Below are 16,241 nucleotides of genomic sequence, written 5' to 3'. Positions count from 1 at the left end.
AGCTAGAAAACAGGAAGAGAAATCCCAGAGCACCACGCTCCTCACGGTGGTGAAGGGAACAGCTAGGGCGAAGCTTCTGGAGCCAGGTTCTAGATGTCGACACCCACCTCCTGTGCAAGGAGAGGGGGGCCTTCACTCAGCCGGCCATCTCCGAAGCCACCGCCTCCACACCGCGTGGAAATGCACAAGGAGAGAGGCAGTGCCCATCGCAAATCCCAGTCCGGACCCACGAAACCTCCTTGCCTTGCTCAAAAGGGGTACCGGTGGCCGCCCAAGGTTTTCCGCAAAGGTTTGCTACAGCGGAAGATGTTCGGAAAGGATCGCCAAGGGCTTTTAAGAGCTTTTTAATGTTGGGCTTTAAAAAATAACTGTACTTCATGAAGAAGCAATTTATCCAAACATTCAGGTGTCTTCTGGGTGCTTTCAGATTCCTGCAAGGGCTCACGGTGGTCTCAGGGGACGGGCTTCACAGTGGAATCTGTGTAAGAAGTCTTTTCCAAATGGGCTTATTCGGAAAGCATGCCCAGGGAGTGGCCAAAAAACAAGGTAGCCTGCAAAAATGGATTTCTCTCACAGGGACAGAGATCCGAGGGATCATCTCAGGCTTATAACCAGAGGGGGTTTGCGGCTACTGTCATTCGCCCCACGTGTGATCATGCCTGGAACTCGGCTGGAGACCCTGGACGGTCCAGAACACGAAGCACCAACAGCGTGGCCACCACCGTCCAGGGCCGTGTGCCAAACGGAAAGGGCCGCTGAGATGTCAGGTTGATGTGCTCTCCCTGACAGACTTTTCAGAAGGGGTGAGAAGTTGGGGGAACCCAACACGGAGAGAGGGCTGGACTGGCCTTTCATCCCACCCCACAAACAAATCTCACATCAACTCAGAAAACTCCAATTAGATGCTTGCTTTGTAAAGTTTATTGACAACTGTTTGGTCCCAACACACAAAACAGCACTTGAACCACAAAGAAAGTGTTGAAACAAAGTAGACAGTTAAGAAAAACATCTCTTCCCCCAAGCCCAATCCAAAACAAACAGTGCAAGATGGGAAAGGGGGGTTTGGTGACGCCTTTTTGTTTTTGTTTTTTTTTTTTTTTAAACAGATAAATCTAATCTGGTACATCTTTCCACCCAGAAATAAAGAATTTCATTGTCTTAATTCTCATACATCATTTTGTCACATCATTTAATTAAGCCTCTGGATAAAAAAATAGATCACGATCAGACTGGCCGTTGTGGAGTACATTACCGACACACCGAGCTCTCGCTGTGTTCTCTCACCTTCCAACAGCGACCGTTAGAGTCACACACGCGTCCCAGGCTGACTGGTGACCCCGGCGAGCGGTTCGGTTCGACCAGACTCCCACGACAGCGTACGTCTGCAGGCTCTTCTCCGTCTGTTGCTCAAAGAAGCCGCTCTGAGACTGTCCCTAAGTGACTTGTAATGGTACCTCTTACGTTTTTAAAGTCAATCCCGCATCTGCGAGCAAAACTAAAGTCCAAGAGTGCAAACTCAGCCTTAAGAAGTCTCAGGATAAGGCAACTGAGGTTCTCAACACCAACTTTATTACACTGTTTAAAAGCTTCTTAAAAAAAAATTGCACATCTGTATTTGACTTCCTGCCGTCCTATGTCTGTAGAGGAAATGCCTTCGTTCCCAGAGGGTTCGCAGAGGGGCCATAATGCTTGCAAGGCTTTTCCAGTGCTGTTCCATCTCGACTGGGGCCATGTGTGGAGAACTGAGAATCACTGGCTTCATTTTAGAGATTTTGGGGAACAAAAACCTGACTTGTAAAAATCTCTCTCCAGCCCTTGTTCTGTGGCATTTTATGCAAATGCTGGCTATGCAGAAATCAGAGCCCACTCTCCGGCCTTCTAGAAATTACAAAACATGAACAATTCCCCCAAAGAAACCATCTCCGTAGCAGAAGACCTTAAGCCCACGGGTTCTCTCTGCTCTATGAATGAATCCGCCTTTTTGCCCAACAAATACAACCCATTGTAAATGTCAGGTTTCTCCAGGAGGGGTGAGAGGTCACCGTCACCGGATGCCTCTGCCACCTCGAGGCGAAGGTCATTCCACAGGGCAGTGCTCCCTCAGAGGCTGGCTTTTCCCAAAGGGCAACATCAGACACCACAAAACAACCAAACATGCTTCCAACAACAGCGAGAAGTAACAGTAAAAGCGGACACTCTTAAAAGACACGGAGGCAACACGACGCGCACACACATGCACTCGCGCAGAAAGCTTCCCGGCTACCGAAACCAGGTTTAAAATGACAAATACAAGGTTAAGATGATCAACCTTGGCCTTCACACGTATAGATAGAACTCTGTCTCTTCCTAGTGGAAAGAGTATCGGTATCACTCCTGTTAATGCACCCCCTCGGCTCTGATTTGTAATTTATGCATTTCATGCATATTTTAGGAAATCAGACTCTCTTCCCAACATTGCCTCTCAACACACAACACTGTGTGCTAGAATTCAGATGCTGACTTTCAATTCATGACACCAAGGCCATCTCCTTTTCCTTAACCCAATGCCTATCAAACTGGAATGGAACATAAAAGGGAAGCTTAAAACATCCTCAACTTTCTAGAAAGCTCCTACGTGGAACCCTGAAGCGGAAACATTTAAAAATTTTTGTCATGAAGCCACATTTGTCAACTACAGACATAGTTACAAAAAACAAAAGAAACCAAGGCACGCTTACAAGTCACATGGAAGCTAGGAACCTTCCTAATCCAACGTGAAAACACATTCTCACCACCTCGCCCGCCCTTCTGCTTCCGTGTGTGGACGCACAGGCTGCGGAGCAGGCTTCAATGCAAAGACACACCATGCACTTGATTCAGACTGTCTGGAAACACCAGGAAGCAAAGGCTCAGAGGCTATCTTGTGCTACATGTAAGATTCGACCACGGGTGTGGCTTGAAGGGAAGTAAAACCACTCCCTTCGAGCTGAGTTCTCACTGCTTTCTTCTTAGAGAACATCGTTACGTTTCGTGATAAGAAAAACTGGGTAAAATATATTAACAATTCTTTAACAAATGCCAGGAGGTTTTGGGGTGGCTTTTTTGTTGTTTTTTTCCCAAATAATTAGGGGAGGAAAAAAGAAAAACATTTCAGCTCAAGGCTGTGTTCAATGTAAAAGAAACAAAACGTTATGGGATACATCTAAAGATGAAGTAAGTGGCTTCTAGGGGGTTTTCATTCAAACAGAAAAGGCTGTGTTTTTTGAACCCACTTTTGTGTGCAGAATCAGACAGCGTTTCCCCATCCTAATTCTATGTTCAAAACGCGAGTCAAAGCTTGGTTATAGGTGCAAAGGAAAAATTGGCTGCCAATTTTACTCTATTTTTGGGTTGCTTTTTGGCCGGGCTTTCCACGGGGTCCTTGCCGAGCAGGGACTCTGAGGTTTCCGAGGAGGGGCAGGGAGGCACTGGGGCAGCTGCTGAGACGCAGGGTGAGCTGGACTCGGAGGCTGGGTGTTTGTTCTTTACTGGTACTGGAATTTCAATGCTCTCTTCTTGGGTTAAAATCATGATTTCTGTAAACACAGAAAAGCAAACCCCTTCAGTTCCAGGACCTGCCAGACATGTTGGTTTTTAGTTTCTAAGATTACCTCAAAAAATGTCTTGTAAAACTTTTTTTAAAGTTTATTTATTTTAAGAGAGAGAGAGAAAGACAGCAGAGGAGGGGCAGAGAGAGAGGGAGAGAGAATGCCAGGCAGGCTCCGTGCTGTCGGCGTGGAGCCCGACGCCGGGTTCAAACTCACGAACCGTGAGATCATGACCTGAGCCGAAACTGAGTCGGACGCTTAACCTACTGAGCCACCCTGGGACCCTCAAAAGATGTTTCAAAAACAACCCACCAAACATCATGCCCAGGTCACAATGTACGTACCAGCTATGTGGTCACTCTGAGTCACTTAAAGTCACGTATTTTATAAACTGCACATCGGCTCTCCCGGGAATGAGCAGGTTTTAAAAACTTCATTTTGGCCAGAACTCAACAGCCAATGGTTCAGAAACATTTTTTCCCCACTCTGGATCCTCTGCCTAATCATTCTCTCTGTCAGGGAAAGACCCACCAGCCTCCTGGGACCCGAACACTCTCACACCAGGAGGGACCTCAGTGTCAGGAAGCCCCGGGCCCTTCCACGGACAGAGGACAGCACTCTGCGTGGACCTAAGGTGGGCAGAGACAGGGAGAGAGCTGCAGAGTCGGGATCACTCTCAAGTACCCAGACAGTGAAACACAGCCACTTTTCCGGCAGTGTTTACAGGCTGCTCTTTCTCTGGCTGAGCCCCAAACACCTGGCCCGCTATACACACAGGGCCAGTTTTGCTTGGAAGAGAGCCCCCTGCGTGTGTAAGGGGCTCTCGCACCGAAGGCACAGAGAGGAGAGAGTGAGAGTCGGGATGCAGAGCCCCGGCTCCCTGCTCAGGCCGACACTCAGGACAACAGCAGACGCCACTGCAATTACATTTGTGCCCCTCGTCACGCGCGCATGGGGGAGCCCACATTTACTAAATGCACCACGGCCACAACCCCACGGAAGCGTTACTATCCACCATACGCCCCTCTAGCTGTGCCTCCTTGAGACGGACGGACGCTCCTGCTTCTGTCACAGGTCACACCTTCTAGGGGCAAGAGCCACGTGTATGTTTCCCCTCCCACTTTCCAGATAAACAGCCTCAGTTCTTTCACCGGGCAACACGAGGCTGTGCCTGGCGTTCCCCGGAAACAGTACACAGAGCGGAAAAGAACTCGTGATAGACAAAGGCGACAAGGGAAGGGCCTCGACAGAGGCGGTGGGCCATCCTCTGCGGAGGCCAGGTGATACAGAAGCAAGACATGAAGGCTGGGGTTCAAATCCCGGCTCAGCCACTTCCCAGTCCAGCAGCCTGGGGCCAGCGTGGTCTCCAGTGGCGGCCCAAGCTGCACCCCTCGTCACCTGCCCTGCAAGGCTGTGGTTCTGGTGAAGCATGAACATGCCTGTGAGCCCAAGCGTGGGGTCAGGCACAAGGGGGACATGTGGGGCCGGCACCAGGTCAGTGCTCCAGGCGGCCAGCTTCCCGTCCCTTCTCAGATCACTGTGCAGAGCCCAGAGCTCACATCACAGACGCACCCCCCCCCTCCCCTGCTCACAGCCTCACAAGGCCCAGGGACGCGGGGCAGCCACCCAACTCTAGGCCAGACCGGGCTGCCGCGTGCGGCTGGGGCCAGGTGCGCCCACGAGCCGTTGCCCTTTACGCAGGCGGGGAACACACGCCCAGCAAGCCCTCCACACGCCCCTGTGGCCTTGTCCACAGCCCGGCTGCATCAGCCCTCCCGACCCACCGCCTGTCCGGGCCTGCCGCTCCCTGAGCCACCCCGGGCTGTGAGCCTAGTTGTGCAGGAAGACTGACAGGAAAACAGCGCCCTGAATAATCATCATCAGTGCAGGTATTTTTGTGCCTGAAAAACCACAGGTGCTCCCCACCTCCATCTAACGTTTACCACACTGGCATCATTCTTTTCTCTTTTAATCCACAGAGAAAACCGCCGCGACAACACAGTGCATCCTACCAGAAGGCGCCTGAGGGTGCTCCTCAAACTGAATGAGATCAGCAGACTGGAGGATGACAGGATCTGGTCTCAGCTGAGGGGACGGCAGGCATGACGGGACGGGCGCACACAGGAGGTCCACGGGGGAGTCGTTGGTCAGGCGGAGGAGCTCCTGCTCGGTTTGATGGGGCCCTGGACAGAGAAGGCAGGCGTGACTCTACCGTGAGACTGTGCCTGAGGCCTTCTTTCCCGGCCTTCAGGACGAAAAAGGCCAGGAAGTACTCAAAAACTCTCAGTTAAAAAAAAAAAAAAAAAAAAAAAAGCCATTAACAGAAAGGCCTTGGTCACTCTTTGGTGAGGGAAATGTCACAAGCCAGTATTTCCCGTTCTTAGGAAGAGCAATCTCCTAAGGGCTGGAGCCAAAAAAAAAAAAAAGGAGGGGGGTTCCACAATCGGCTTCTAACGAGGAAAAACAAGAATCCACAGACGGTGTATAAAGTAGTTAAATGAGCAAGAGCTCCAAACCGGAAGAGCTGAACCCCGGTCTGTCACTCCCCAACTGAGTGAACCTGGGTAAGTAAGCCCTTTAACCTCCCAGAACTTGGGTCCCTCATTTGTAGACTGGAGGCAACGCATGACACCTGAGGGCGCAGAGGTCCTTCAGGAGCTCTAGAAAGTCTAACACGCTGCACACGTGAGGCGCTGGACACGCACAGGCCACGGCAACACTTCTAACTAGCGACTGACGCGGTCGTATGAAGACTGAAGGCGCATACACAGCAATGGACCCACCCAAAACCCTTACAATAAAGTTAAAATTGCTACAGAGCTCAAGCCAGCTTCTAGCCAGAGAAGGTTCCACATAAAATCTAAGTGAGCCACTGTTGTTCTTAGTATTATTAATATACTATTATCCAGTCTTTCCCAGGGAGATCCTGTGACAAAGACTACCCTTGATCCAACTTTAGCCCAGGCCCTTTGAACCCTCTTCCCCACAGGCCTTGACCTTGGCCTTCCATGTCTGTCCGGTCCTTGCCAAGTCTGCTCTTAGCAAATGTCTTGCGGGGTTTTGTGAGAAATCGCACCCCTGCTCTCTGAACAAGGTCCCCAATCCTCCACCCCAGATGTCCCCCCTCACTCTGCTCCTTCACTGAAACATCCCCACCCACCCCACTTTTATTTTAAGTTTACTTATTTATTTCTGAGAGAGAGAGAGAGAGAAAGAGAAAGAGAGAGAGAGAGAGAGAGAGAGAGAGAGAGAGAGAGAGAATCCCAAGCAGGCTCTATACTGTCAGCCCAGAGGCCGACACGGGGCTCGAACTCACAATCCCTGTGATCACAACCTGAGCCAAAATCAACAGTCGCACACTTAACTGACTGAGCCACCCAGTCACACTGCCCCCCTCACCCTTGTATTCAGAGCTGAGTTCGATCTCCCTCCTCTAGTGCAGCAGAGTTGACCCTATTGCCATAGTCTCAAAATACCGTTTTAACAAGTGTCCAAGAAATTTTGTCCTCGAACATCTGAACTAGGCTCACATATTGTCACTACAGGGGCGTCCACTTGCTTTAAGAGCCTTAACCGCTAACCATAAAATGCCATCAAAAGCAGGCCAGGTTTTCAGGTACCAGCTAAACGCCGGACTGCTTTGGAAAACGTAAGAAGACTTGACTTTAACAAAGGAAAACAACCCACTGTGGTCCTTTTCCACCCCCACCCCCTACCCACTCCCAGCCACTTGCAGCAGCTCACAAGCTTCGTTCCGTTTTTCCACGCTTACCATCGCTGCCTGCTCCAAGTCTGAGTTCCGGGGCTGTGCGAGATTCGGGCGCCGCCGGGATGCGCTCCGTGGCCGAGGGCTGGTCTTCAGGACTGACAGGGGAGAGCCCGACTGAACTCACACGGCCTGGAGGACCAAGAGGGCCCATCAGAGGGAGAAGTCGGTGAGACAACCGGGGTTTCCGGAGCGGGGAGGGGACGGGTGCTTACTTACTTTTCATGTCATTTTTTAACACTACAATTCTCTTATGACCATGTCCTTTGATCCAGACCACCTGCACACAAGACATACTACTGGTTAAGCAGTGGAAAAGGAGAGGAAATAAGTCCTAAATCCAGGCAGAACGTGACCAACTGTGCTGACCCGAAATACCTCACAAGTTAGAAAGTGACGCCAAGGAAAAATTTTCTATGCTTCTTTTAGCTTTTAAAGTGATAGAAGCTGGCAGAAACACGTCCCTTAAAGAAGACGCGTAGTCTAAAAACGGTGAGACTCAGCTTTAAAAATATGCTTTCCGGCTCTTCCAAAGACCATCTCCCAAACACCACTTCTGGTCTATTAAAGGAGACAGTTCTCACAGGAGAGCCCTTACTAATTTTTCTAGTAAACATACCCTAAGAGGATTCATGGAGACGAATCAAAGCAAGTCCCCGGTCCTACTTCTAAAACGAAGTCCTCTCTCCACGTCCTTAGCAGAGCAAGAGCGGAGCAGAGGTCCTTGGCTCCCTGCACCGCCCCACACGCGCCTGTCACCGAGCCCCCGACCTCAGCCTCACCAGGTCCTCCCTGCCTCCCCCATCCCTCTCGCACAGGTGCGCTTTGGGTGTCACTCCCACCTGGACTCCGGCCACGGCCAGGATCCTCGCCAAGCCCCCTCCTCCCCTCCCACCGGTCGGGGTCGCAGCAGTGACATTGGTGCTTTCCACACACACACCTGAGACTCCCCCCTGCCCTCCCCTCCAGGCCCTCCCGCTCACCTGAAGGAGGAAGGCCCCCGCAAGTGAGCTCCTGCTTCCCTGATGGGCCCCTGCCTACTTGTAAATGCCCTGAACCTTCCACACTGCTGGTCACTACCCTGCATCCGCTTACGCAGCCCCTTTTGTCACAGGGTTCACTTCTACGCGTCCCCGACACCTCGGCCCTAGAACGAACCCCAAGCCCGGGCATGGGCCCAGCTCGTGGTCCCTCCTCACTGCACCCAAAAATGGCTGCGCCGACCGCACTGCCTCATCACCTGCTCAGGTGCTCTGACCTCACTCCATCACCTTATCACCTGGCAGACAGAAACTTAATACAGGCTCGCGGAATGAAGGAGAAATGCTGAAGTCATTCATTTTATGCCAATGGTATGTTTTTCAAAATGCCCGCCATGTCATCGACCCGGCAGCATTTCCACCTTCTGTGCAGGAGATGGGCCTGGGGCTGTCCCGGAAGTCGCTCTCCAAGAAGCTCGGCAGACACGCACCTGAGGGATTGCTCCCAAGAGCTCCTCCACACTACTGTAGCCGTAGGTCTTGGGTTGCAGTGTTTCTCCGACATACTTGGTATAGGCCATGGAAAACTCATGGAGAAAAAGCTGCTGGTAGTGGTAAGTATGGAGTAGAGACCGCACGTTCTTGGCAAACAAATACAGGCTTGTGAGCTTCACACACTCCTCTGTCTTGTCATTAGTAAAAACCTGGCTCAAGAGAAAAAGACGGCATTAGAAACTCCCAGAGTATTGGCCTTGCCCCCCAGGGGTCCGGGCCTCCAGCTGAGAATGAAAAGGCACCAAGTCAACTTGAAAAGGGACAACAAGCCAGGGAGGAGGAGGACGGGTTCATCCAAGGATCTCCTCAGAGAGAAAGCAGCGCCTTGAGCAAACCTCGGTTCTATCTGTGCCTCTAAGCCGGCAGACGTCTGAGGGAACTGTGTGTCAGAAAGGAAGCAAACTAGCCAACCTGGGGTCTCAAACAAGGAGGCAGTGAGGAGGGAAGGGAACTGCATCAGACAGCAGGGACTGAGCCCAGGGAACTCGCACTCCCAAAGTGGCCTTCCAAGGAACACTGTGCTGCAGGATGACGACAGTGGTATTCTTGCGGGGCATTAAGGGAAGAAACCCCAAAGCTTTTCTGTCCTCGAGTAAACAAATTCCTTTACCTGAAAACTTTCCAGAGTCTTAACGTACACTGAAAATCTCTACACTGAAAATCTCTAAGGGAAGGGATATTTCCCAACCCTCACTGGCCACAGAAAGCCTCTTGTATTGGATCATCTATTTACACCTCCTAGAACCAGTGTTCATGTAACAGAGAACCGAGAGACTCTAGAAAATGTTGGATTTGGTACTGGAGAACAAACCAGAACTGCACAGTAGTTAAAGTAGGAAAAATACCTTTTATTTAAGAACTACCACAACAAAGGAAAAGAAAGAACCACAGTATAGAATTGGGCTCGATTTTGAATACAAGAGAGAAAAGTGGTGATTTATAGGCAAGGAGGGAGGGGGTGTTGGTGGATGGAAAATTACTAAGACATCCAAGGTCATTGTCTAGTCTATAAGGCGGCTCCCAGGAGCCTGGCCTAAGTTTGGCCAAGGAGAGACTTTTTGTCAGTATCTTTTAATTATTTAGTTATCAATCACACGGTTATTTGGTAACAACGGTATACCACTCTCTTCCTATGTTGCTGGATTTTACTGGTTAATATCCTATTTAGAACCATTGTTTTTTGGGGGACTCTTAGGTTTTGGTATTAAAGTTTCTTCGGCTTCATAAAATGAAGTGGTGAGTTATGTGCTTTCAACACGGCCTAGAATCGTTTTTAGGAAGTTGGAATTATGCTTTAAAAGTCAGTTAAAAATCCAACTGTGAACCTATCTGGTCCTGGCATAAATTTCAACAATCTTATAGCCCCTTTGGTGGTAACTGGTCGAATTTTTAACATCTAGGGTCAATTTTGATAATTTTGTGGGGTGGAGGGGGCTTTATCTATTTCTGTAGTATTGTCTTATGATTTTTCTAACCTTAAGTGCTATTCTTAAAAGGCAACCTGGGTGACCAGCCTTCCTTTCTGACCTGTGCCTGAATGATGAGTCGCCCGGAGCCCCCACAAAATCCATCTAATTCAGACATCCCTAACAGTAGCAAACTGCAGCCAGTATATAACAAAGCACCCCAGCCTGAGACTCGGGAGGCCCAGGCTTCCCTCTTAGCTTGCTACTCGTTTGGGCAAGGTGCCCAAACCCCTGTGTGTCCAAACCACACCCCTGCTACGCCTCAGTTTGTTCAACTACGAAATGACCGACTGGTCCCTTCCAGCTCTACATCCTCTAAGCCAGACCATCAAGTGATCCAGAAACACATGGTTCAGCGGTTCTCATAAGACGGCTCCACAGAACTGTCAATATTCATACCTCCACTAAGTAGGGCAGACTCTTCAGAAGTTCGGTCAAGGTCATGAATCCATATTCACAGGGGTTGAGGGGAGCACTGTGGGTAGTTTCATAACGCCTCTTGAGCTCATCGACAGACAGGTGGGCGGCTCCTTCCCAAGACATCAGCAACACCAGCAGCTGGGCAGTGAGAGCACGCAGGGACTTGCGGTTGATCAGCTGAATCTGTTTGCCTGACGCCATGTCAGCAACCTGGGAGGACAAGAGTCCACGTGTTTTCCCAGCTAGAGAGAGGGGTGCCATGCCACACCCACTCAGCTACTGTCCTTGGGCTAGTGAGACCAACAGAGGGAGATTTTCTAACTTCTTCTTTTCCAGCTGCTATGGGACACCAGACCAACATTTCAGGGGACACCGGGGCAGGAGCTGTTCTCTCCCTTTCTGCTGGTCCACAATCAGAAACTTCCATCAACACCAGCCCTCTTTCAGGGCACTCCTTCCACTCCCCAAGCCCCTGAACTGAAGGTTGCTGCGCTCAGGGAGGAGGCAAGGGAGGGGTTTGGACTGTGTCCCAGGAGCTAGACTGGGGCACGGATGGAAGGCCCACTTAAGGACACCCACATTTTCTTCTAGTCCATCATCACTAGCCAGTAAGTGGGTATTTTCCTGACTACATGTCTACCCCTCGATTCTTTCTGGTTCTCAAGGAGATAACAGGTCTGAGTGATGAAGCACGCTGGAAGGGGAAGCTCCTGAAAAAGACAGAGGTTATCATTCGGGGACCAAAGAACACGTGAAGAAACAGATGTTTGGTAACTGAGACCCACAGGCACGTGCACCGCTGAGGTGTTGGCACGCAAGCCAAGGTTTACTGTTACGTGTTTTCCCCTCTGGTTTTCCAGCCAACACCACAGGTCTCAGTGCCTCAGCGTGGGCTGGGTCACCACAGGCTTGCGTGCTTTGGGCTCTCACAGGCAGAGCAGCACCTGAGGAACTGTCACCATCCCACTGTGACCCTGGTTCGGACGCTCACCCAGAGCCCAGGCAGGAGGATGGAGGGCAGACCCCCACACCAGTTACCATGGCGACAGATTTCCCCTATCAACAGAGTCAGGTCTAGGGGAGTCTGAGTCATCTTGTTCAATGCCTAGACCACTGCTACTATTGCAGCCTTTCAAGGAGTAAAAATAAAAACCTGTTCTTTCGAGGCTACTTAGATACATCTCTTGATTCTGAACCCATGCTACGCAACGAATCCTCTAGGGAGCTTATAAAAGATGCCAATGCTCAGAGCACACTGGGCCTAATTGCATCAGAATCTCGGGGGGGGGGGGCGGGGTGGAGGGGTCCGCTTCTCAGCATTCCCCAGAAGCTTCCCGGAGATGCAGCAGCAGCCAGGGCAGCACACCGGAGCCTCTCCAATCCTCCCCCATCTTGACTGCTTACGCCCAAACTTCCCACTCACTCGCCCTTGCTTATCAGAGTCTCTGGTCATGGCTGAGTCCTGCTACCCACTGAAGCACTCCATGCCTTTATGCTGGGTGACTGAGTATCCAGGGGGCCCCTCCCGTCCTGTGGCCTTTCAGTTCCTCAACTTCCTCATCTCCGGGGATATCCCCTTCCACTGACTTCCACCGTGGACACCCATTCCCAGGTCGCACGTGGGATCTCGCCATCTACCGCCCGCTGCCGAGGTAGCTCATGCAAACCTCCCGTGCACCCTGCGTGCCAAAGGAGGCCTGCGGCAGATGCTGGGGTGGGAGACAGAAAAGAGGTTCGAATGATCGGCTCTTCCTCCCCTTCTCCAGCTTCACCTGCACGGACTCGCACCTCCTCCCAATTAAAACCCTCTGCCTTCTTCACTTTCCTCTCATGTCCACCTTGGCGCTGATAGGCCATGAATTCATTACCACTCTTGTCATGCTCTGTAAACAACTTTGCCCCTTTGGTGCCTTTTCTTTGCACCATTTGGCAAACTCCCACCTCGAGCCCGACGGTCTGCTTTCCGAGCCGGCAGCAAACCCAGGGTAGCGCTATGGGCACCGCATCCCTCCTGCGGGGCTCCCCTACTCCCTGCGCCCCTGCCTCATGTCCTGGCGGGCTCCCCACACCGCACCGTACCATGAGCGGCCTCAATCTCGAATCCTGTGTCTTTCGTCCTCTCTCTATGCAGTTGCTCTCACCTTCACTTCACAGAAAAATAGCTCGTGGTGGGTACCCCCCTCCTCTTTCCAGAGAGAACAGCAAACTTCCCTGTGTCTACATCCGCCTGCTACTCCCTCCCTCTGGTCAAAGCACTAATATCAGGGCTGTGCCCTGCCGTCTGCTGAACGCCGATTCCCATGCCTGCCTCCTCGGAAACCCCACCCCACCACCTCTTGTCTGTGTATTTCTCTTCTCTCCCTCGAGCACATCCTTCCTGGCGGCTCTCAACCATGCTCGGGTCTCTCCACCTGGGAGCAAAGCAGCCACAGAAAGCTCATGGGCTCACTCGGTCCCGTGGCCTTGGCGCCACTGTGCACTCCCGCTGCTCCTTCACAAGGAGACAAGCCGAAAGGCTGTATTACCTGTCACCATTTTCTTGCCTCCTACTCCTCCTCATGCCTCGACCTGCTCAGTGTGCCTCTGGTCCCCACTCACTGGTGGCGACCCCGCCCGGCCAGCAACACCAAGTTCCTCCATGTAGCCAGGCCCGAAGGTCACATTAGTCCCTGCCTCACTCGTCCCAGCAGGTGACAGTGCTGGCCGTTTCTCCTCCTTGGATTGGGAGTGCCACACTCCTAGCGTCCTCCCTACTCTGGGTCCTGTGAAGGTTCTCCCCTCAACTGGACAGGACGTGAATGCATCCCTTCCAGGTCTGTAGCCAGGGCTGCCCCCCTTGGTGGCACTTCCACTCTGCCTCCTCTTAGTGAGTTTTCTTCGCCCCAGGCTGGAGGCAGCCTGAAACCACCCAGCTGCTCAGTCTAGGACAGGGAGGGTCAGTTTAGTCCAGGGCAGGAAGGAAGAGGAAGTTACCCTCTCCAATCCCGTGTTACCAGCAACAAGGGCTGTTGTGAGCCTAGCCTGCTCCTAAATCTACTCCAGTGAGTCAGAATCTGTGGGGAAAGAGATCTGGGATTACAGCCTCCCCAAAACTTCAGAAACGATGATCCATTTAGAAGAATATACCTGAGGAAAAAACATCCTCAAATAAAAGACACTTCATCAGTTCAGAGTCATTCCTTTGACAAGGCCCTGAATAAACACACAGAAGCAAGACCAAAAATCTTAGCTGCCAAACCAGAGCCCCTATTAGGGTCATCTCCTATTACCTAATAAGGTATTAATAGCAAACAAAGCACTTACTGTGAAACAGAAACTGCTGCAAGGTGTGAACAAAGAAACGCTAAAGCACAGGAAAACACCCCAGCGAAGATGACGCCACATTGTCGTGAAAATAAAAATCTGCTAACCTTCACAACATGGCAGAGCTTCTGTGTTAAAGCTGAAACTGAACTGACATCGTAGTCTTGGAGACGAAACGTGTAACCAAAAGTTTTAGCGTATTCCGTAAGCAGATCCGTCATCATAAGGCAGTTATCTTTTTGGGACCGAAGGAGTTTGACAAACTGGGCAGCAAGAGCTTTGAATCGTTCTACCTCTGTCAAAGTGAGGATTTTTTCTTCTCCACATTCCAATACCTTGGAAAACACACAGCAGGAAGAAGGCGAGATTGAACAAGTTATGACTGTTCATAGAATTAAGTGGCATGGAAATGTATTCGGTTAGTAACTGAAAAGCACTTTGGTGTTCTTTAATGGATATAGAGCTTCAGTTCTGCAAGATGAAAAAGTTCTGGAAATTGGTGGCACAGCATGTGATACATTTACCACCACTTAACTGCACACTTAAAAAGGGTTAACAAAGTAATGTGTATTTTACCACAAGAGGAATTTTTAAAAAAAATTTTTTATGTTTGTTTATTTTTGAGAGCAAGAGAGACAGAGCATGAGCAGGGGAGGGGTAGGCAGAGAGGGAGAACAGAAACCGGCGCAGTCTCCAGGCTCTAAGCTGTCAGCACAGAACCTGATGTAGGCCTCAAACTCAGACTGTGAGATCATGACCTGAGCTGAAGTCAGACGCTTAACCGAATGAGCCACCCAGGCGCCCCAAGAAGAATTTTAAAAGCACTTTAGGTGCCTGGGTGGCTCAGTCGGTTAAGCGTCTGACTTCAGCTCAGGTCATAATCTCTTGGTTTGTGAGTTTGAGCCCTGCATCGGGCTCTATGCTGACAGCTCAGAGCCTGGAGCCTGCTTCAGATTCTGTCCCTTCCTCTCTCTCTGCCCTTCCCCTGCTCGCACTCTGGTATCGCTCTCTCTCAAAGATAAATAAATAAATTTTAAAAAACACAAATGCTAATAAAATTAACAACAAAAATCTGGTTTAACTTAGCAATGGCTTAACAGCTAAGCATTCATATCACCTCACATACTCATCCCCAGCACCAACCTAAGAGATTTGAAAAATACGGCACTAATGGAAAAACATTCAAGAAATCAAACTATTAAAAAGAATCAAACTATTTCATCTTTTGACAATAATTGCTCTAAAATAAATTTGAAGATGGTTCCTTTCTTCATTGAAGGGGAAAAAAAAACCCACACTTACCTTAAAATACTAATGAGCCAAAAACATAGCTTCTCTGATCAAAATATGTCAAGTTTTCCTATTTCCTAACTACTTACTTCCCAGGAAAAGAGGCCTGAGAGAAAAAAAAAAATTCTCCCATATATTGTTTAGAAAAATATCATTGGAATCTCTACTCACTTGTAAAATATCAGGTATGGCTTCAAAAAGTTCAAGTAGTTTAGTAAACCCATAGTATGCAAGTTTACACTGCCGGCCAAAGTGGTGATGGTAGGAGGGGATAAATTTGTTAAAGGGCATCCGGAAATGGGGTTGGTGCCGCAGCAAATCAACAACATCCTTGGAGAACTGCTTTGTCCTTTCTATTTCATCCTGGGTACGCTCTTTAAAAAAAAAAAAGAAAACTGATCGGTCATCACAGTCTTCCATTGATTTGTGTTGAACATTAGTGGTATAGTTAGTCCTACGTACAGATTACAAGAGGGATCATCTTTGCCTTCCAAATGCACACAGCCGAAGACAAACACATTCATAGGCTCTCTGTGCAGAATGGTTTTCAAACTCATTCAAGGACACAATACCAGGAGGCCAGGAAACTATTATGGTACACAGTGAAATATACATACATACCCATGTAATTTCACCTTGCAAGCTGGACATACTTTTTCTAGCTCCCTGTCCCCCACCCCTATCCCATATATAGGAGCCTGACACGTACGAGCACGTACATGACAGGTCTCTGTACTTGTAAAAATAACCTAGAAATTATTTCTTTAAACTCGCACTTCTGAATAGCCACATGCTTTCTGTTTATTCTTCTGACCTTCAGTTAAAATTGTTAGCAGAAAGAGTATCAGGCAACAAAAGTTTAACAAAAACACAGGGCAATAAAAGCTTACATTTC

At 49.8% G+C, this 16,241-nt stretch overlaps 1 protein-coding gene across 8 annotated transcripts in view; it reads right to left on the bottom strand.

Annotated features, from left to right (window-relative positions):
* Positions 1-893: 893 nt before the first annotated feature.
* MARF1 (meiosis regulator and mRNA stability factor 1) overlaps positions 894-16,241 on the bottom strand; it is a 39,377-nt gene continuing 24,029 nt past the window's right edge. For all 8 annotated transcript variants that reach the window (XM_042921170.1, XM_042921172.1, XM_042921176.1 and 5 more), the window contains 8 exons: positions 15,518-15,720; positions 14,164-14,391; positions 10,733-10,963; positions 8,804-9,016; positions 7,552-7,612; positions 7,339-7,464; positions 5,579-5,749; positions 894-3,554 (listed from right to left, as the gene is read on the bottom strand). In XM_042921170.1, the coding sequence (XP_042777104.1) occupies positions 3,310-3,554; positions 5,579-5,749; positions 7,339-7,464; positions 7,552-7,612; positions 8,804-9,016; positions 10,733-10,963; positions 14,164-14,391; positions 15,518-15,720 (1,478 nt within the window). In that variant the 3' untranslated portion in view covers positions 894-3,309. The remainder of the gene's footprint in view (positions 3,555-5,578; positions 5,750-7,338; positions 7,465-7,551; positions 7,613-8,803; positions 9,017-10,732; positions 10,964-14,163; positions 14,392-15,517; positions 15,721-16,241) is intronic.

This window comes from Panthera leo, chromosome E3, assembly GCF_018350215.1.
Source record: "Panthera leo isolate Ple1 chromosome E3, P.leo_Ple1_pat1.1, whole genome shotgun sequence".
Taxonomy (NCBI): Eukaryota; Metazoa; Chordata; class Mammalia; order Carnivora; family Felidae; genus Panthera; species Panthera leo.
The sequence above is the reverse complement of the archived record's forward strand: the minus strand, read 5'-3'. Positions and strand labels throughout refer to the sequence as shown.